The 21,625-nt window shown below is 38.5% G+C and overlaps 1 protein-coding gene across 1 annotated transcript in view; it reads left to right on the top strand.

Moving 5' to 3' along the window:
* FBN2 (fibrillin 2) overlaps positions 1–21,625 on the top strand; it is a 225,342-nt gene that overhangs the window by 44,845 nt on the left and 158,872 nt on the right. Inside the window, exon 6 of the mRNA XM_045166621.1 lies at positions 13,333–13,530. Coding sequence (XP_045022556.1) covers positions 13,333–13,530 — 198 coding nt within the window. The remainder of the gene's footprint in view (positions 1–13,332; positions 13,531–21,625) is intronic.

Raw genomic sequence — 21,625 nt, 5'->3', positions numbered from 1 at the left:
AGCCACTAACCGCATGTGGGTCTTAAGCACTTGACCTGTGGCTAGTGTGACTGAGGAACTGAATGTTTGCTATATTTAATTTAAATTTAAAGTTTAAATTTAGAAAGCCACATGTGGCTAGTGGCTACTGTTTTGGACAGCATGGTTACAGATTATAACAAACCACATTGGTGTGAAATTTATAACTGCTGAAGTTTCTTTCTCTTAAAATATTGTTTCATGTCACAGACAAATTCTACAGTTTAAAAAGTTGATTGTGATCCCTTAAAAAAACAGCAAGGTATTCTCTCCTGGTGAATGTCATCAGTCACAGTACTTAGAATTTTTCTATGCAAAGAAGCCTCCACACTGTGGAAGAAAAAATATTCAGTAGAAATACCATGGGATCTTTCGAAACTCACTGAAATAATGATGTGTTTATGATCAGGTATTTGATTATATTAATCAGGGTCCTGTAATAAAGCAATACCACAGTCTTTGTTTATATGGTTCAGTTCAGTTCAGTCGCTCAGTCGTGTCTGACTCTGTGCGACCCCCATGAATCGCAGCACGCCAGGCCTCCCTGTCCATCACCAGCTCCCAGAGTTCACTCAAACTCACGTCCATCGAGTCAGTGATGCCATCCAGCCATCTCATCCGCTGTCATCCCCTTCTCCTCCGCCCCCAATCCCTCCCAGCATCAGAGTCTTTTCTAATGAGTCAACCAAAGTACTGGAGTTTCAGCTTTAGCATCATTCCTTCCGAAGAACACCCAGGACTGATCTCCTTTAGAATGGACTGGTTGGATCCCCTTGCAGTCCAAGGGACTCTCAAGGGTCTTCTTCAACACCACAGTTCAAAAGCATCAATTTTTCGGTGCTGAGCTTTCTTCACAGTCCAACTCTCACATCCATACATGACCACTGGAAAAACCATAGCCTTGACTAGACGGACCTTTGTTGGCAAAGGAATGTCTCTGCTTTTGAATATGCTATCTAGGTTGGTCATAACTTTCCTTCCAAGGAGTAAGCGTCTTTTAATTTCATAGCTGGAATCATCATCTGCAGTGGTTTTTGAGCCCCCCAAAATAAAGTCTGACACTGTTTCCACTGTTTCCCCATCTATTTCCCATGAAGTGATGGGACTAGATGTCATGATCTTCATTTTCTGAATGTTGAGCTTTAAGCCAATTTTTTCACTCTCCTCTTACACTTTCATCAAGAGGCTTTTTAGTTCCTCTTCACTTTCTGCCATAAGGATGGTGTCAAATTGTAAATCCATCTATGGAGGCAAGCTTTTTGATTGTATCCCTATTTATTTATTTATGTTTGGTTTTATTTTGGAGCATAGAGATATTTTTCATTAAAATGTACTATTTATGTTAATATGCAGTGGGATTTATAACATTTTTAAATGAATACAAATTTTAAAAATTTCTCAGTTTTAACTTATAATGCAGTAGTGTTGATAGATATAACCCACATGAGTAAAGGCTTTTGGGGAAAGTCAATAATTTAAGGATCCTGAAAACCAAAGAAGTTTGAGAGCTGCTGACCAAAGTCATTCTTAGGTGGATTTTTCTGTTAATTGCTGCAGAAATTGCTAATTTCTTGAATGACTTGGAGTAGATTTTTTTGTCTACTTGCTCTGTCAAATGTGAAAAGATTCCTTTTATAACTTTAAGCTTTTCTTGTTTTTCTGAAACTTTGCTCTTGATATTTCATTGTAGTTTTACTGTATAAATCTTATATCTTAATGAATTGTAGTTTTTAACCTTATGTAATACTTTTTTGAACTCAGTGATTGCTTTCTGTACTTGAGTTCCATTCTATTTGATACAATTACTACTTCTGTTTTATATCATTTATATTTTCCCTAATTTTTCTCTGTCTTGTTTTCTACTCTTCTTGTCATTTCATTTTGATGGTTTTTCTTATAGACAGAATAGAGCTAAATTTTGTTACTCTAATCAGATCTACAAATGTCTTTTTCTTTGATTAAAAACGACTTATGTTTGTGTTTATTGTTATTTCAGTATATTTGGTTTATTCTCATTATTTTACTTTATGTATAAAAATCATTATATTTTGTAGTTTGTCTTTTCCCCTTTGCCTATCATTTTTGGCTTAATCACTTATATTTCACGCCTCTGCTTCCACTGCTCTTCTTCCTTAATTAAGAAATTCTGTGAAGTGAAATGTTAGTTGCTCAATCGTGTCTGACTCTTTGCGACTCCATGGACTGTAGCCCGACAGGCTCCTCTGTCCATGGGATTCTCCAGGCAAGAATACTGGAGTGAGGAGCCATTCCCTTCTCCAGGGAATCTTCCCAACCCAGGGATCAAACCCGGGTCTCCTACACTGCAGGCAGATTCGTTACCATTTGAATGACCAGGGTAGCCCTAAGAAATTCTGTATTCTTCATTAAATTAATGATTACCATTGTATTGAAATCTCTTTCCTTCTCTTACACCTGTTGAGCAGTATAGAAATTAAATAATGCCTATTCCTCTCATTCCTAGACATTTTACTTTTTTCACATCTCCCAGTCTGAAGTTGAGATCTTAGAAGTAAATTTTTTCCAAGTCCTCATTATGGCAAGTATCTCCCCTATTCTTCAGTTCCTGAAATTATCATTTTAAGCTACTGTCTTACCATGTAGGCTCTTTTGTTTCAAGAATCCTTTATCAAAAATTATAAATTAATAACCTATAAATGTTTTTTCACTGTATTTTAAATCTCGACACTACAAATGAGAAAACTGCTGCTGCTGCTAAGTCGCATCAGTCGTGTCCGACTCTGTGCGACCCCATAGACGGCAGTCCACCAGGCTCCCCCGTCCCTGGGATTCTCCAGGCAAGAACACTGGAGTCACTCAGTCATGTCTGACTCTTAGCGACCCCATGGACTGCAGCCTACCAGGCTTCTCCGTCCATGGGATTTTCCAGGCAAGAGTACTGGAGTGGGTTGCCATTGCCTTCTCCACAAATGAGAAAACTAATGCTAGGCTATTCTGTCTTCATGGTAGATAGCCTGTTCTTTCTTTCTGGAAATGGAAAAATTCTTTTCTTTCTGGTCTTAAGGTTCAAATATCTAGAGATCTCATGGGCTCTTTTTTTAAAAATATATCTTTCCCCCATTATTCTTGTCTAGGACATTCTGGTCTTCAGTCTCTAACAAGTCTCACCTTTTACTTATTAATTTCTCAGGAATTTTGCTCTGTGTTGCAAGCTATTTCTTCCATCTGATCTTCTAGACAACTAATTTAGCTTGAAGCAGTGACCATTTGTTTTTCTGTTGAGTTTGAATATTGAAAGCGTGGTGGCTCAGAGGTTAAAGCATCTGCCTCCGATGGGGGGGGTGGGGGCCAGGTTCGATCCCTGGGTCGGGAAGATCCCCTGGAGAAGGAAATGGTAACCCACTCTAGTATTCTTGCCTGGAGACTCCCGTGGACAGAGAAGCCTGGTAGGCTACAGTTCACAGGGTCGCAAAGAGCTGGACACGACTGAGCGACTTCACTTTCACCTTACTTTCTTAAGCCAAAAAAAAAAAAAAAAAAGAATGGCTTTAGTCTTTTAATATGTGTTTGTCTATTCATGAAGCGAATCCCCTTAGTACCTAGGCTAGTCAGGCTCCCTGGGTTTCTCTAGCAGTTACAAACTTGCCATCTTTGAAAGATACGGTCTTTTTTATTTTACTGAGCTGGTATGGAAGTACTGTAACCTTCCTGGTGAGTGGTCACAGGGGCATCTTTTGCTCTTGAGCCTCTCCTGGTGCTTATGTGTGGGGAACAGGTATACAGCTCTAACCAGAGAGCCAGAAATGAGTCAATTCACTAGTGTAGGCCACCACCCGTGCTAGGCCACCCCTGCCAGGAGGATCTGGTGACTACCTGCTGTTCTTCATGTGGCAAGTACAAAGGCAGGGCCTCCCCCTTTGCAAGTCAAGTAGAGCCAATGATACATGTTACCTGTGTCTTTTTAGAAGTCCTAATGACCTATGGTATTTTTTGCTGTTCGGTATTGCCTTAAAACTCCCCAAAAGCTAAAACCCCAGGATCACATGGCACTTACTGTCTGCTCAGGAGAAATCCCAGCCCCACCCTGCTAGTTAGATGTTATATCGGAAGTTCTATGTCAGGACCAAATCACAGAGAAGGACTTTTGTTTTCCAGCTGTATAGTGTGTCACATTTCCAGGTAAAAGCTGTGGTTTACGAGGTTTGTTTGACTCTATATATATATATATATATATATATATATATATATATATGTAGCTGCCTGTGTGACTCAGGAGGAGATGATTTAGGCAGAAATATCAGAAAGAAAGCAATTGCATGCATATGATTGCATCTATATTATTATAGAGAGTCTGTCATTAAATTGTGCCTAATATTTTATTTTATTCGCTGCTGCTTTAATCCAGTCTTGTGATCTCATTGTATTTGATTCAAGGAATGTATAAGGTCCATTCAGACATTGGTTTCCGTTGACTGTTTCTGACTTCTTTGATAATGGGTAAATGTTTTGTGAGCCTGTATTACTTTTCCCTGAAATTATTCAGGCTTACTTAATTATATAATAGGTTTTTCTTAGATACCATAAAATTGATACTTTATAGATTTGACTTGCTTATTATCCATCTTGTATGTGAATCATTTATGTCTGTGGGTCCCTGGTATTTTCATCTTTTTAACTTTTTTCTTTCAGAAGTGACAGTATCTGTCTGGTTAAATAATTTTACTAGTTTATAATCTTACACAATTTCTGTCATCCTTAAAGTAAGTTAATTGGTTTTGCTCTTGGGAGAGTGCACTTTAAGTTCATAGGCAGTGAGTTTTAGGACTACATCTCTGATGGCCCTCCTCCTTATGAAATGTGACATCAAAGATAGCAATTTTGTTTGCATCATTGGCCAGCACCTAATTATCTTTCCTGCCTCTTCATTCTTCAAGTGCCCTTTGATGTCAGCAGTAGCCTTGTGCTTTGAAAGACCAGAGAATGGTGAAAGGGGTTCTTATTTGCTGAGTCCACGTTCTGCTGAAATATTAAGTAACAGTATTATGTTAGAAACAAAATGCAATACAACTGTGGTAATTAAAGTAATTACTCATCTATTTGCAGAAGCAGGGTCTTTAATGTTTCTCTGTTAGAGAATTTCTCCCTAACGTAATCTGGCTAGATGTAGACTCATCTTTGGGAAAAATCAGAAACAAAGCAAGACTGGACTTGCCTGTTGGGAGTTAGGAGATTGTACTTGGGCTGGGAGGAGGCATTTGTGGAAATGTGACAGTATTCACTTAAATGGTAAAGGGGTTTGTTCTGTTAGGAGATAGCAAAGTTACCAAAAGTTGAGACCGAATATTCTGTGTCTTGGGGCCCAGCAGATGCAGCAGGTGTGAGGTAGATGGCCAAGTCCAGTGTCACTTCACTTTCTATTGGCTCTTTGATTCTCCACATACTACTTAGTGTATGATTTTTAGTTTTTTCATGGGTAAAAATGACACACACTTTTTTTTAGCACTTCAGAATAAATTGAGATAGTTTATAGAAAGAGTCATTATAAAGTGCCTGCCTTAAAGACTTAATTTTATTCTCTTGCTTATTAATACATGAGTTGGCCTGTCAGAGATACCGTTTTTCACTCATTGAATGAACACGAACCATTTGCTTCTACTCAGTGTTGGAAGGAATGGACTACTGTTGGAATGGACTGCTGTATATTGGTTACCGTTTACTCAGAGAGCAATTCTGTAATATTTTTCAAACTGGCTAGTTTAGCCAGCAATTCCAGTGCTAGGAAGCTACGTTATAGAAAACCTGTCAAGCTATGCAGTAAAGACCCATGCAGCCTTCTGTGCCTTTGTGGGCAGTTGTGAACAACATCAATATCCATCCCAAAGAAGGTGGGCAGTGTGGAAAGGGGATGTTCCAGTGCCCTCAGTGGTGACTCTATATATAAAAAAAGACTCAAGGTTTTTTTTTTTTTATTTTGGTGTTAAAAACTCAAGTTTGTTTTATTTAAAAATGATTTCAAAGTCCTGGTTATTTTAGGAGTTTGTAAAAAAAAATTTAATTGTGTAGAACATATAACGTGAACTTTACCGTGACCATTTTTAAATGTACAGATCCATGGCATTAAATAGATTCCCAGTGTTGTGCAGCTATCATCACCAATCATCCACAAAACTGAGACTCTGAGCCCGTTAAACACTAATTCCCCACCTCTTCCCCAACCCCTGACAAGCCCGGTTCTACTTTCTGTATCTATGAATGTGGTTATATTCGTAGACACAGACATTTTATAAAAGTGGAATCATTCAGTATTTTTTCCTTTTGTAACTGGCTTATTTTACTCAGAATAACTTCCTTAAGGTTCATCCATGTTGTAGCACGTGTCAGAATGTCTTTCTGTTTAAAGGCGGAATAATATTCCATTGTATGCATTTTGCTTATTCATTTATCAGTCAGTGAACATGTAGGTTGTGTCTACCTCTTAGCTATTGTGAATAATGCTGTTGGATACATGGTTGTCCAAGTATCTCTTCAGATTCCTGCTTCAGTTCTTTAGGGTATATTCCTTGAACTTTTAAATTTAGCTTATAAATACCACTCATCTATTAATAAGTCTGGCAGATTTTAGTAGTCACTCTAAGAGGCCTTTAAATAGTATTTGGTTCCATTTTCATATGTTGTTAATGGAACACCTCCCTACCTTTTAAACTGCCATAATATATTGAATATACCTAATATCTCCCTTAAGTACTTAAATTATACACCTTAAAAACCTTTTTAAGTACTCAAATAGCTCTCATAAACCTAATTAAAATTTGAATGTCTAAATACTCAAATTTATAAAAATCTGAAGTTCACTTAAATGATCCAGTTCTGTATGTAAGCATAGTCACATTTTAACATGAAAAATCACAACTCCAAATAAGTTACCTAATTATTAATTTTAAATTGTGCTTACAGGGTAATCTGATAGAGTGAATGAGATGCCATTAAACGTTGTTTAGTTGCTAAGTCGTGTCTAACTCTTTTGCAGCCCCATGGACTGTAACCTTCCAGGTTCTTCTGTCCATGGAATTTTCCAGACAAGAACATTTTGGTATTGGTTTCCATTTCCTGAGCCAGGGATCAAACCCGTGTCTCCTGCTTGGCAGGCGGATTCTTTACAACTGAGCCACCAGGAAATATTGAAAGTGAAAGTGTTAGTCTCTCAGTCCTGTGTGACTCTTTACGACCCCGTGGACTATAACCGGCCAGGTTTCTCTGTCCATGGAATTCTCCAGGCCAGAATACTGGAGTGGATTACCATTTTCTTCTCCAGGGGATCTTCCCAAGCCAGGGATCGAACCCAAGTCTCCTGCATTGCAGACGAATTCTTTACCACTGAGCCCCAGGAAACATTACAGGTGCATAAATTTTGCACAGGTTCTTAATTTAATGGCTTTGATTCTCTTCAACATTTCTGTACTTAATTCTAAAATTTCCTGAGGTTAGCAGTTGTTTGTCCATTGTAGAAGATAATTGCTGTCTCATTTATCTGAGTTAAATATTTAGACCCACCATGAAGTCTGGACTTGCAGACATTCAGGCAAATTTTATTGAGACTAAGGAAACTATATAATTTGAGGTGTTGCTTTCCCTGCCTGCTCTAGTTATATCAGTGATCAGAGATTTCAGCTGGCAGACTGACTAGATAGATTCTCAATTAGAACCATAATGGGATGCAGTCAACCTTATTGTCATTGCTGTGTCAACAACTCCATTACTCAAAGGAGGCGGTCATGTCACCAGGACCATTTGACTTAGGTTTCACACAGTCCAGAGATCTGCATTGTACTCACTCTTGTCTCCAGTTCCCACACAGGGTAATCGCTGGATTGCATGTTGCATTTCTTTGGTTCCTGAGAATGGAAATGCTGCCTTCTTGCTTAAGTTCAAAGACTGTGGAACTTGATGGGAAATCTTACATATTTTCATACACTGTCTGGGATCAGGGAATTCTGTATACTAAAGTGGGGATGAATGGAGTTTTGAATATCTTTAGGGCATTATTTGACTGCACAACTCCAGGGGATGTCATTTACATTAGAGTAGTTGTGGGTAGCTTTCCTGAATTATGCAGTGTCCATCTGTGCAGCTGTGGACCATAACTGCATTCTACTGACAGTTAAATAGATAATGCAGTTAACTAAATAATACCACTTGGACAGCTGATGTATGGCTATCACTATGACTCATTTCCCTTCTCTTCTGGGGCTTCTTGGGGACACCTCGTCTGTTGACCTTACTGCTTTTCTCACTTGTTATCTGTCCATCTGTTCCTTTTCTCACTTCCCATCTCATCCAGTGTAGATTCCACAGTCTATAAATGTGTCCTAACACATTTGCTGTTCTGAATCTTTTTCTCCTCTGACAGACAAAACTCTAGTCCTGGATGCACCCTTATCTTTCAGAGAGTTTCTCTGCTGCCCAGAGCTATTGGAAAAAGTCACAACAGACAGATGGAGCCCACTCTAAGTTCCATCTTGTTCATGCACCACAGAGACGTGCTGGATGTCCCCTGGGAATCCTCTGTGGATTCTTAGGACAGGTCCCTATATTGAGAGGTATCTTCGGTGTCCATCTCAGTTAGTCCATGATCTGACACTCCAGCCAACTTCTGCCAGCGACCTAGCGTCCACCTCCTGCTTCACAAGGAAAGGAAAAGGTATCCAAGAGGTCATGACTCCTTCTTCTCTGCTGTATAAAATGCCGACCTCTCTGTGCAGTCTGCTCTTCCTCCTTTGGGTTACAAGAACAGGGTTTTTGTTCTTCTATCTAAGGATAGCTCCTCTACACAAATTCTGGTTTCGCTCTCAGCCTGGTTCCTTAGGGGTCTTGTACTAGAAATTATTATCTTTTAGAAATCCTTGTCTCTTCCACAAAACAAGCAAAAGAATAAATAAGCAAAAAACGAAAACAAATTTTTTTCTCTTAATCCCAAAGCTCCTGCAGATCTATGTTTATCTTTACCTCCCGGAAACCTCTCCAAAGGTTGTCTGGTTGTCCACATGACGATGATGCTCACCTTTTGTTACCTAGCACTGTTCAGCATCTCTAATTATACTGAGAGGACTTGAGAAATACAGCAGAATTCTCAAATATATTGAATTGTATTCGTTTGAAATAAAATGGTAACATAGGCTATAATAATGATAGAAAACAGAAACTATTAGCAAGGATGTGGAGGAATTAGAATCTCTTTTATTACTGGTAGAAATGTAAAATCATGAAGATATTTTGATAAACAGTTTGACACTTTAACAGTGAAACATATATTCGCCATACAGCCCAGCAAAAGACTAATACTTGGTTATCAGATGTGATACATCCGTACAGCTGGAGAAGAAAATGGCTACGCACTCCAGTATTATTGCCCCTTGAATTCCATGGACAGAGGCGCCTGGCAAGCTACAGTCCATGGGGTCGCAAAGAGTTGGACACAACTGAGCAACTAATATAATATCCATATAGTGGAATATTATTCAGTAGTAAAAAGAATTGAAGTGCTGACTCATGCCACATAGCAAGCATGGATAGTCCTCAAGAACATAATGCTGACTAAAAGAATTGGTCAGATTAAAAAAAAAATCACATACTATTTGACTTCGTTTCTGTGAAATTTTCCAGAAAAGGCAACTTTATAGTGAGTGACAGAAAGATCAATAGTTGACAGGGCCTGAGGATGAGCACAAGGAATCTTCTTGGGATAATGCAAGTGTTCTAAAATTGGGTTGTGGTGATGGTTGCACAATTCAATAAAATTTATGGGAAATTATTGAATCTTTCATGTAAGATGGATGAATACATGCTGTGCAAGTTAAAGGAATTTAATTTCTGATGAGTTTGCTGATTGTACCAATTGCTTAATATGAATAAAAGTGGAATTTTATTAAAAAATCAAAATAGCAATATTTATGTTTCACAGGATAATTTTTAACAAAATTCTCTTCATCACATGGTAATGAGGAAAATATCTATTTACAGCTCACTAAGTCCAGCATGCCAGTTGTTAAGCAGCTTGCTCCATTTTGTCCTTTGTTAATGCACTGCACCTCTGACCTTCACTATGAATGGTTAGCATAGTATACAGTAACATTTTACCCAGAGTGAAACTGTGATGAAATGTATAGCCAGTCATAACATTTAATTAAGGCCTCTCTGTGCTCTTTGACCATAGTTAAAATGCTAGTAAAGTCTGGGACAGAATGTTTTTAATCTGATCAGGAAATTTAAATCTCTTTTCAATATCTAATATTTGTTCACATTTTACTTGTTAGTATTTCTGGAATAAGTAGGTTACATTGTAAGTTTGAAAGCAAAATGGAACCAGATAAGAAAGTAGATTCAGTGCAGTCTTAAAGAAGGGAAATACAAGCAAAAGAAATAAGGAATGGTTAACTCTGTTCCTGGAAAGGGGGGTCTGGGGTTGATTAATTAGGGCTTCACCTGGAAAGGTTCTTTGCAGAGGATGTTCTTGTCTAGATAGTCCTCTTCTCCAAAAAAGAGCTAAGAGGACATAATTTTAAGAAGGTGTTGTAGTTAGAAGAAAAGAATTTTTGACAAGTTGATTTACTTAAGAAAGAAATTATGACTCTATTCAGGCTTCTCTGTGGGAATCCTAAAAGTGTACAGAATGTGAACATAGGCATATATGAGTGAATCTATCAAAAAGTAAGCATGTTAGATTTTTGGTGAAGAATGGACTTTTCCCTACTTGTGCAGGATTGGATATAGTTTATCATAAGTCTTATATTTATTTAAAAGGGGAAAATAATGTGTTGTCTGAAGGACAATAGAGTAGGTTTAAAAAATTTACAACCTGGCAATGTGTGATGTGGGGAGGGAGCATGTACAAGGTTGACATATCTACAAGTATAATACAAAGATTGTCTTCTTCAAAAACGTGATTTGTAGCCAGCACATCTGTTGTTCTTATGTAAGGGATTAAAATGAGCTATTTTTGTTGAAGTTCAGCTGCAGAGTAACAGAATGTTAAACCAACTTGCTACAAAGGTTACCTATTTTGGATTTTGTTTCCTTTGTGTTGAACTTCTAAAATGTTTTTTTCTCTGACAAAGCCTTATTCTTCATTAAGAGACAGAATTTTAAGTTGTGTTTTTGTCATGTTACAGGATTCAGATGACATCTAAGTTGTTCTAGTTTAGCATTTTGAATGTTAAATTAGACCCAAGTTTGATTTCCCTCCTCCCCACCCAGGAGCAGTTTTTCATAAAAATGTTACCAAAATTATTGAGTATTTTTCCATTGAATGTAACGTTGTTTTGTTTTTACAAAACTCTGAAATAAACTTGTCTGTCTTTCCCCTTCACATAGAATTAGGTTATTTGCATAAAGGCTTATCAGGAAATCCTGAATATCACCTTACATTCCCAAGTGTTAATAAACTGTGTGCGTACAACCTTTGTTTAAAGGAGGGGAAAACTTTTTTGTGTATTTTGTTGTAATTCTGTAAATGTTAGTCATTTAACTGGTCAGTCTTTAGGAGACTGATGTTTCTGTGATTTCTTGTGTCTTTCAAAGTACAAGCAATAAATTAAAAGCTTATTAATGAACTGTGGTGTTGGAGAAGACTCTTGAGAGTCCCTTGGACTGCAAGGTGGTCCAACCAGTCCATCCTAAAGATCAGTCCTGGGTGTTCATTGGAAGGACTGATGCTAAAGCTGAAACCCCAATACTTTGGCCCCCTCATGCGAAGAGTTGACTCATTGAAAAAGACTCTGATGCTGGGAGGGATTGGGGGCAGGAGGAGAAGGGGACGACAGAGGATGAGATGGCTGGATGGCATCTCTGACTCAATGGACGTGAGTTTGAGTGAACTCCGGGAGCTGGTAATGGCATGCTGCAATTTATGGGGTCGCAAAGAGTCAGACATGACTGAGTGACTGAACTGAACTGAACTGAATGGTTCAGCTCTGCTTAAAATAATACATATATATGTATGTGTATGTATATATGTACTAATCATCTTATAAGGTCATTATAGCATGGAAAGATAGAAATGCCCAGCTTTCAAGTTGCTTATAGTCTAGATCAGTCCTTCTTAAACTTTAAGGAGACTGTGAATCTCCTAGGTGACTCAGTGGTAAAGAATTTACCTGCCAATGCGGGAGACATGGGTTCAATCCTAGGCCATGAAGATTCCCTGAAGGAGGAAATGGCAACCCACTCCGGTACTCTTGCCTGGAGAATCCCCACGGGACAAAGGAGCCTGGTGGGCTATCAGTCCATGGGGTAGCAAAGAGTCAGACACAGCTGAGCGATTAAAACAATAGCAACAGTGAATCTCCTAAATATCTTGGGAAATGCATATTCTAGTTCAGTGAGTCTGGGATGACAGCTGAGTTTATCTCTAACCAGTTCTCGAGTGATGTATGTGTTGCTGGGCGCATGAACCACTTTGAGATGCAAGGGTCATAATAGACTATCCTTAATATGCATAGAAGAGCCTGCCTATAGATCATATGTGACATACATTTGCTGAAGTTTTTATTATCATGTAACAGAGCTGGACAATGGTACAAGCATCTTCTAGAAATCAGAGATCATATAATATTAACTTGGAAAGAATCCATGATCATGGGCCTCATTAGTACCATCTTTCTAGGTAAGCTACACAGAGAACTAAACAGACTGACAAGGAAATGGAAACCAAACAATTAGTACTAAACGATTATAATCAATCTAGACCGCCTAAATATACATATATATGTGGTATGGCAGGGTGTGTCGTCATTGGTTCTGTTTTGATTTTCTGAACTTTTCTCGGGACTTCAGAATATTGACAGGTACAGAGGAGTCATTAAAGCAGGTGCCCTCAGGGCACAGGTGCGGAAGCCCAGTGAGTGGAGAGGGCTGGGTGGCTGGGCTGTGGTGTCATGGACGGGACTCTTCACCACCGCCATGCAACGTGACAGGCCTAGCATGGCCAGGACATCCAGCTTTTTAAGAAAAGCCAGAAGTATAAATTTCATGTGAAATTTCCCAATTTACAGTGTTGGCTACTCATTTTAAAACATTAGACGGGCCAAGAAAACACATCTGTGTCCCAGACACAGCCCTTGAGCCACCTATTTACAATGTCTAGGGTAGAATACATTGAAGTCTTGTAAGGCACTTCTCATTATCGGCAAATGCTGAGTTTTCACGATGGAATTCTCTGGCCTTTTGTCATTCAGCATTTTGACGGGAAGAAAGTCTCTTGTTTTATGAATTTGGAGGTGCTGGTTTTGAGATTGGTGCGTGGCTATAAAACCTGTCTCTCTGCCTTCTTTCACATTCCAGATTACAGGACAGGTCCGTGTTTCACTCAGGTCAACAACCAGATGTGCCAGGGGCAGCTTACAGGCATCGTGTGTACGAAGACTCTGTGCTGCGCCACCATTGGACGGGCCTGGGGCCACCCTTGCGAGATGTGTCCAGCCCAGCCTCAGCCCTGCCGACGAGGCTTCATCCCCAACATACGCACTGGAGCTTGCCAAGGTGAGTGAGCCTTCAGCCCGTGTGCACCAAATCGCCCACCCAGTTGTCTGGGCTCCTTTCACTGCACTGAGGGGATCTGCCTCGGTAGATGGGAGCCTTTAACCCAAAGCTGTTTCCAAGAGGGGCCTTATCATCTCTGATGATGAGGGGCTTGGCTACAGATGGCTTATCTTCTGGCCACTTAGCAAATTATTGTTAACTGACAGAGAGGGAGAAGAGGGATATGAAAAATTGGGGGAAATTTAAAAAATATTTAAGACAATCAGAAGATAAGCCATTCCATGTCTTTATCCAGATGGCGTTACACATTCCCTACTACAGCCCCTCAAACTATGCATATGTAAATATCTGGGGGACACATTTTTTTCTGTCTTTCCTGTCTCATTAAAGATATGAGAACCTGAACTCAGGTGACAGGGAAAAAGTGAGTCATCTGAGATTATCAACAGTGTCTTCAGAGACAAAGCAGTAACCCCAACAGTGACTGCAGTTACTTCTGAGTTTATTAATCAGTCGGTTACAATCTTGTCTCTAGGCAATCTTCCCAACCACATCCTTACATATATGTATCAGGGCTAGATCCAGGCCCTGAGGATGCTACAACTATCAACTTTAACCCAAATAGTGGAAATTGTCATATACTTACTGAATAATTAATTAATTTTCAGCCAAAGTGATTCTTAGTCTTCTTAACAACTTCTCTGATATATGGATTAAGTGCATTTTTAAAGCTTAGAACAGGGTGCTATGATGAGCTTTCAAGCAGTAGTAGGGTGAAAGGAAAGTGGAAAGTACTTTTGTATTATTCAGAGAAATGATGTTATTCATTATTAGACATGGGAGTTAGTTAAATTTTGTTACAATTAAATCATATACAAAGTTAGATGTGAAATCTTTCAAATTGATGTTAGTAACCAGTGTCAGCAGCCAAAGATGGAGAAGCTTGATACAGTCAGCAAAAACAAGACCGGGGGCTGACTGTGGCTCAGATCATGAACTTATTGCCAAATTCAGACTGAAATTGAAGAAAGTGGAGAAAAACACTAGACCATTCAGGTATGACCTAAATCAAAGTGAGAAATAGATTTAAGGGACTAGATCTGACAGACAGAGTGCCTGATGAACTATGGACAGAGGCTCGTGACATTGTACAGGAGACAGGAATCAAGACCATCCCCAAGAAAAAGAAATGCAAAAAAGCAAAACGGCTGTCTGAGGAGGCCTTACAAATAGCTGTGAAAAGAAGGGAAGCAAAAAGCAAAGGAGAAAAGGAAAGATATACCCATTTGAATGCAGAGTTCCAAAGAATAGCAAGGAGAGGTAAGAAAACCTTCCTCAGTGATCAATGCAAAGAAATAGAAGAAAACAACAGAATGGGCAAGACTAGAGATCTCTTCAAGAAAATTAGAGATACCAAGGGAACATTTCATGCAAAGATAGGTACAATAAAGGACAGAAATGGTGTGGAGCTAACAGGAGCACAAGATATTAAGAAGAGGTGGCAAGAATACACAGAAGTACTATACAAAAAAGATCTTCATGACCCAGATAAACACAATGGTGTGATCACTCACCTAGAGCCAGACATCCTGGAATGTGAAGTCAAGTGGGCCTTAGAAAGCATCACTACGAACAAAGCCAGTGGAGGTGATGGAATTCCAGTTGAGCTCTTTCAAATCCTAGAAGATGATGCTGTGAAAGTGCTGTACTCAATATGCCAGCAAATTTGGAAAACTCAGCAGTGGCCACAGGACTGGAAAAGGTCAGTTTTCATTCCAATCCCAAAGAAAGGCAATGCCAAAGAATGCTCAAACTACCGCACAATTGCACTCATCTCACACACTAGTAAAGTAATGCTCAAAATTCTCCAAGCCAGGCTTCAGCAGTACGTGAACCGTGAACTTGCAGATGTTCAAGCTGGTTTTAGAAAAGGCTGAAGAACCAGAGATCAAATTGCCAACATCCGCTGGATGATCGAAAAAGCAAGAGTTCCAGAAGAACATCTATTTCTACTTTATTGACTATGCCAAAGCCTTTGATGTGTGGATCACAATAAACTGTGGAAAATTCTAAAAGTGATGGGAATACCAGACCACCTGATCTGCCTCTTGAGAAATCTGTATGCAGGTCAGGAAGCAACAGTTAGAACTGGACATGGAACAACAGACTGGTTCCAAATAGGAAAAGGAGTACGTCAAGGCTGTATATTGTCACCCTGCTTATTTAACTTATATGCAGAGTACATCATTAGAAATGCTGGCCTGGAGGAAGCATAAGCTGGGATCAAGATTGCCAGGAGAAATATCAATAACCTCGACATGCAGATGACACCACCCTAATGGCAGAAAGTGAAGAAGAACTAAAGAGCCTCTTTATGAAAGAGGAGAGTGAAAAAGTTGGCTTAAAGCTCAATATTCAAAAACTAAGATCATGGCATCCAGTCCCATCACTTTGTGGCAAATAGATGGGGAAACAGTGGCCGACTATATTTTTCTGGGCTCCAAAATCACTGAAGATGGTGATTGCAGCCATTAAATTAAAAGACACTTATTCCTTGGAAGGAAAGTTATGACCAACCTAGATAGCATATTAAAAAGCAAAAACATTACTTTGCCAGCAAAGGTCCATCTAGTCAAGGCTATGGTTTTTCCAGTGGTCATGTATGGATGTGAGAGTTGGACTGTGAAGAAAGCTGAGTGCTGAAGAATTGATGTTTTTGAACTGTGGTGTTGGAGAAGATTCTTGAGAGTGCCTTGGACTGCAAGAGATCCAACCAGTCCATCCTGAAGGAGAGGGTGTTCATTGATAAGACTGATGTTGAAGCTGAAACTCCAATACTTTGGCCACGTGATGCTAAAAGCTGATTCATTTGAAAATACCCAGATGCTGGGAAAGACTGAGGGCAGGAGGAGAAGGTGACGACAGAGGATGAGATGGTTGGATGGCATCACCAACTCAATGGACATGGGTTGGGGTGGACTCCGGGAGTTGGTGATGGACAGGGAAGCCTGGCGTGCTGTGGTTCATGGGGTCGCAAACAGTTGGACATGACTGAGCGACTAAACTGAACTGAACTGAACTGAACCAGTGTCAGAGGTTGTTTATCCATCCCATGTAAATGGTATATTGTGAAAAGCCAGGCCACTGTCTGTCCAAACCCCAGATGAGAATTGGTAGATTCAGGAGCCTGTACATAACCTCAATCCATCGAATTATAAAATCTGAGTGCTCTGCATAATTTGGTAAGTATATTTCTGACAGTGGCCTCCAAAGATTTTTCTTAGTTTTGTAGTTTTATAAAACGTAGTTTTAAAAATGGTCTGCATCTGAACTCTTTTCAAATCAGAACTATAGGGATACCCAAGGGATGACCCTGTTGTTGTTTACTCTTTAAGTCCTTTCTGACTTTCTTGTGACCCCATGGACTGTAGCCCTCCAAGCTTCTCTGTCCATGAGATTTCGCAGTGGTTTTGCCATTTCCTCCTCCAGGGAATCTTCCTGATCCAGGAATTAAATCTGCATCTCTTGGGTCTCCTGTATTGACAGGCGGATTCTTTACCACTCTGCCACCTAGGAAACCCCAAGGGTGACCATATAACCCAACAAATTATCAGCTTTATATTTAATTGCATGTAAAAGCCTTGCCAGCTGTGGCCTTAGAATGCTTTTATGAATGTTTTGTCTCTTGGATTAGTACCAACCACAACAAATATGAAAATCAAGTTAAATATAATTTTTAATCTGTTGTTTACTGTGGATAATAAAATTCTAAATCATTGATATGACTAATGGTATGATTATATAGAGTTCCTGATAAAGCAACATTTTTTTCTCCAGAATATATACTATGCTATTAATATATCAGTTCAGTTCAGTTCAGTCACTCAGTCGTGTCTGACTCTTTGCGACCCCATGAATTGCAGCACGCCAGGCCTCCCTGTCCATCACCAACTCCCGGAGTTCACTCAGACTCAAGTCCATCGAGTCAGTGATGCCATCCAGCCATCTCATCCTCTGTCGTCCCCTTCTCCTTCTGCCCCCAATTCCTCCCAGCCTCAGAGTCTTTTCCAATGAGTCAACTCTTCGCATGAGGTGGCCAAAGTACTGGAGTTTCAGCTTTAGCATCAGTCCTTCCAAAGAAATCCCAGGGTTGATCTCCTTCAGAATGGACTGGTTGGATCTCCTTGCAGTGCAAGGGACTCTCAAGAGTCTTCTCCAACACCACAGTTCAAAAGCATCAACTCTTCGGCGCTCAGCTTTCTTCACAGTCCAACTCTCACATCCATACATGACCACTGGAAAAACCATAGCCTTGACTAGACGGACCTTTGTTGGCAAAGTAATGTCTCTGCTTTTGAATATGCTATCTAGGTTGGTCATAACTTTCCTTCCAAGGAGTAAGCGTCTTTTAATTTCATGGCTGCAGTCACCATCTGCAGTGATTTTGGAGCCCAGAAAAATAAAGTCTGACACTGTTTCCACTGTTTCCCCATCTATTTCCCATGAAGTGATTAATATATAGCATATAGTATTTATTTACTGTACTACATAGAATTCCTAGATTAGATATAGATTACTGTATAATTTATATAATTTAACAGACTACTATTAAAGATAAAATACTGTATAGAACTACTAGATTAACACTGACTGGATTTGCTAGAGTAAAAACTTTATTCTCTGGCACTTTTCACCTTCTAATGCACTTGCCTGTCTATTGTCTTTATTGCTTTTGAAAGTGAAAGTGAAGGTGTTATTTGCTCAGCCGTGCCGACTCTTTGCGACACCATGGCCTGTAGCCCACAAGGCTCCTCTGTCCAGGGAATTCTCCAGGCAAGAATACTGGAGTGGTTGTTATTCCCTTCTTCAGGGCATCTTCCTGACCCAGGGATCAAACCTGTGTCTTCTATGTTGGCAGGCGGATTCTTTACCTTCTGAGCCATTAGGTTAAGCCCCTTCTTGCTTTTACTCTCTCCCAACTAGACTGTAAGCTCCATTTCGGCAAAAATCTGTTATATTCATTAATGTTTCTGAGGCATTTGAATAGTATCTAACACGCAGTAGATACTCAGTAAATATCTTTTGAATTAATAAATGGAATTGATATTAAAATATTCTTGAAAACCACTGTTTCATAGAAATAGTCCTGGTTGAAAAAAGCCCTTACTTTCTACCAAAAAAAAAAAAGTCACAAATTACCAACTCTCCTCATCTTTTGTATTTGTAGTTAGACTTTTTTACGTTGATATTTTGTCAAAGAGGCCTAGTTTTTCTGAACACAATTATGGAAAATGTGTCATCTGATCTGAAACTTCCTGAATGTCCTTCAGGATTGAGTAATGTCTGAAAGCTTATTTGTTTGATTTTGTTTATGCAGCAAAGATAAGTTTTGGGCTCCATTTGACTAAAAATATAATGGATTAATACAGCTACAGGAGCAAAATGAAATTTGCCACATGGTTAAAATGTCTGGAAAAACAAGTTCTGCTTTATTTCAAAATCATGGCATCGTCAGAAGGCTCTCAATTAAATACTAATCTTCAGTTCAGGCTATTTTAAGACTACATCTTACTGTGATTTCATTTTCCCCTTTAAATTCCTAGACTGTTTCCCAAATACTCTGCCAAATTAATTTGGAAGGTAATAGAATGGGAAACAATAAGACAATAAAACATGATACATGTCATACTTTTTTTATAATAGTGATCTTTTTAAAGGGGTAGTTGAAAATTTTTGTAGAGTTGAAAACATTTAGCTGTGTAGATGATAGCAGTAAATAGCTTAATGTTGGTTTTAAAATACGGTTTATATTAGCCAAGAGAGGACATTGCTGAAGTTCTAAATATAATACTATCCTGTAACTGGTGCAATTAGTGAATTACTTTATCTGCAGCCTAGGAGGGAATAAAAAGGATCTTATAATCAAAAAGGAACTGTGAAAAATGAGATCCAATATGAAATTAAAATGATACTTAAAAAAACATTAAGCTGTGAGGAAACTAGTAATTTTTTTTTACTTTTCACTGTTGCTCTCATGACTTTCTGGACTTAAATAAGCGATATCAGAAGAAACCCCTTCCTAGGGTGTTATGAGGTCAGTCATAATGATTCTTGACTCCTTCCGTGTTGAGAGCGTTTCAGTTCTAGTCCATAAGCCTAAATCTAATCTACATTTAGGCTTGTATAGTCTTTATTTTATTAAACACAAAGGAACCAAAGTTGTCTCACATAGGCCTTAAAATTTAAGCTAGCATAAAATGAGTGAATTAAAGGCATAAAAAAGTAGTATTAAACTGTTTTTCAAGAATATTTGTAAACTTCAAATAAATATGTCATGAACTGTCACTTGCATAAGTTGTATTATTATTATTTTTTACAATTAAGTTCTTTTTAAATCTTTACTGACTTACAAGTTCACTCTAATTAGAAGGAGATTTTATTTAAGATTAATACTTGATTTTGGGTCTTTGAGATTTTCAGATAGTGTAAACTTAAAATTTTAAAGAAAGTGCCGAGTTTGATAAGAAGCTGCTGCAGGCAATATTCCTTGTAGAAGTTTTCAAATCAACCTGATTCTTCTTAGCACTCTCTACTCTTTCTTCAGCAGAAAATGACTCCATTTAAAGATGAGTACTAAAGAGTAAAGGCTTATATGTAAAAACTGAAAAAAAAAAAAAAAGAACATGAGGAAAAGATAGAATTATCTAAATTAACACAAATTTCATGTACTCTTTTATCTCATGGAAATGAAAAATAATGTGTTTCTACTCTTAACAGGTGCTCGAAGAAGCACTCTAAGAGTTCAGTAAAGACAATCAGAGATGCATAGTGCATACTGATCATACTCAAGAAAGAAACTGAAGGAATAAAAACTTTACCAAATGAAAGGCAAATATTACACATACACATACAGACTTAACATAAAACTGAACAAAATCATGACAAAGGTTGATAAGCTTGAGGAAATCACAAAGTGAAATGTCAGAGGACAATAAAGAATGATTGGAAAGAAGCAGAAAGGTGGTAAAGAAAGCTGAAGCAATGAACTGAAAACAACAGACAAATTTTCTAAAATAGAAGTTTCAGTTTGCAGTTTGGAAGGTATAGCAGTTGACTAAGAAAGAGAAGATAAAGGAGAATCTTGTGGGCATAATAAGACAGAATAAGCAAGTATCTTTTTTAAAGGGAATACCCTAAGGGGTCTCAAACTTCTCTCGAGCAACTCATAGACCAGAAAACAGTGTGACAGGGTCTACAGACTTCTGGCTTTGATACATATTTTTGTAAATAGAAGTATTTTAGGTGCTCTGCAAAGAATCAACTCTAGGGGGGACCAGAGTGGAAGAAAAAAAAAAAAAAAAAACTCAGAAGTTCCCTGTGACAGTACAGGTGATATATGATGAAGCTTGAGACCAGAGTAGAGGCAGAGAGCCAAGATTTGAGATATATTTGGGAAGCAAGCACTTGGTACTGATGGGAAGAAGTGAGAGGATGCCCAGTTTCTCTCTTACGTTTCTGATTTTGACATTGGGATAAACAATGATGACATCTGTTGAGACAAAGGGGTTTGAGACAGAACCATGCTCTGTTTTATTTTATTTCAAGTTTGAAGTCCTACAGGTAGTAAGTTACCAATATTTACTTATTGGGATGATCATTTATTCAGCATTGGAATTTTGTGAATGTATGAATAGATATTCTGGCCGAATCAAACCACACTGAACAGTTGCCAAGACAGCCTCTATGTCTTAGGCCCCAGATAGAGACAGGACTATTTTTCAATTGCTGTACTTAAAGACTGACATTTGTTTTTATAGAAATATAAGTACTGTGTATGAATATCTATGGAGTGTAGAAATAACTTACATTTTACAAGTGAATCTTATTTGGGGACAGACCAAGGTAAAAAATCATGCAGTATTAGTACAGTAATAGGAGTTGGTCCTCAGTTCCCACAGATATAAATTAAATGAACCATTTTTATATGTCTGTAGTGCTGGCACGTATTTTTCACATTTTAATGTCAGCTAAAAATAATATACCATCTAATACTAATTTATATAATAAAATCAGTTTATTATCTCTTAAGGCAAGT

Source organism: Bubalus bubalis, chromosome 9 (assembly GCF_019923935.1).
Source record: "Bubalus bubalis isolate 160015118507 breed Murrah chromosome 9, NDDB_SH_1, whole genome shotgun sequence".
Classification (NCBI taxonomy): Eukaryota; Metazoa; Chordata; class Mammalia; order Artiodactyla; family Bovidae; genus Bubalus; species Bubalus bubalis.
Note: the sequence above shows the minus strand (reverse complement) of the source record. Positions and strands in the feature narration are given on the sequence as shown.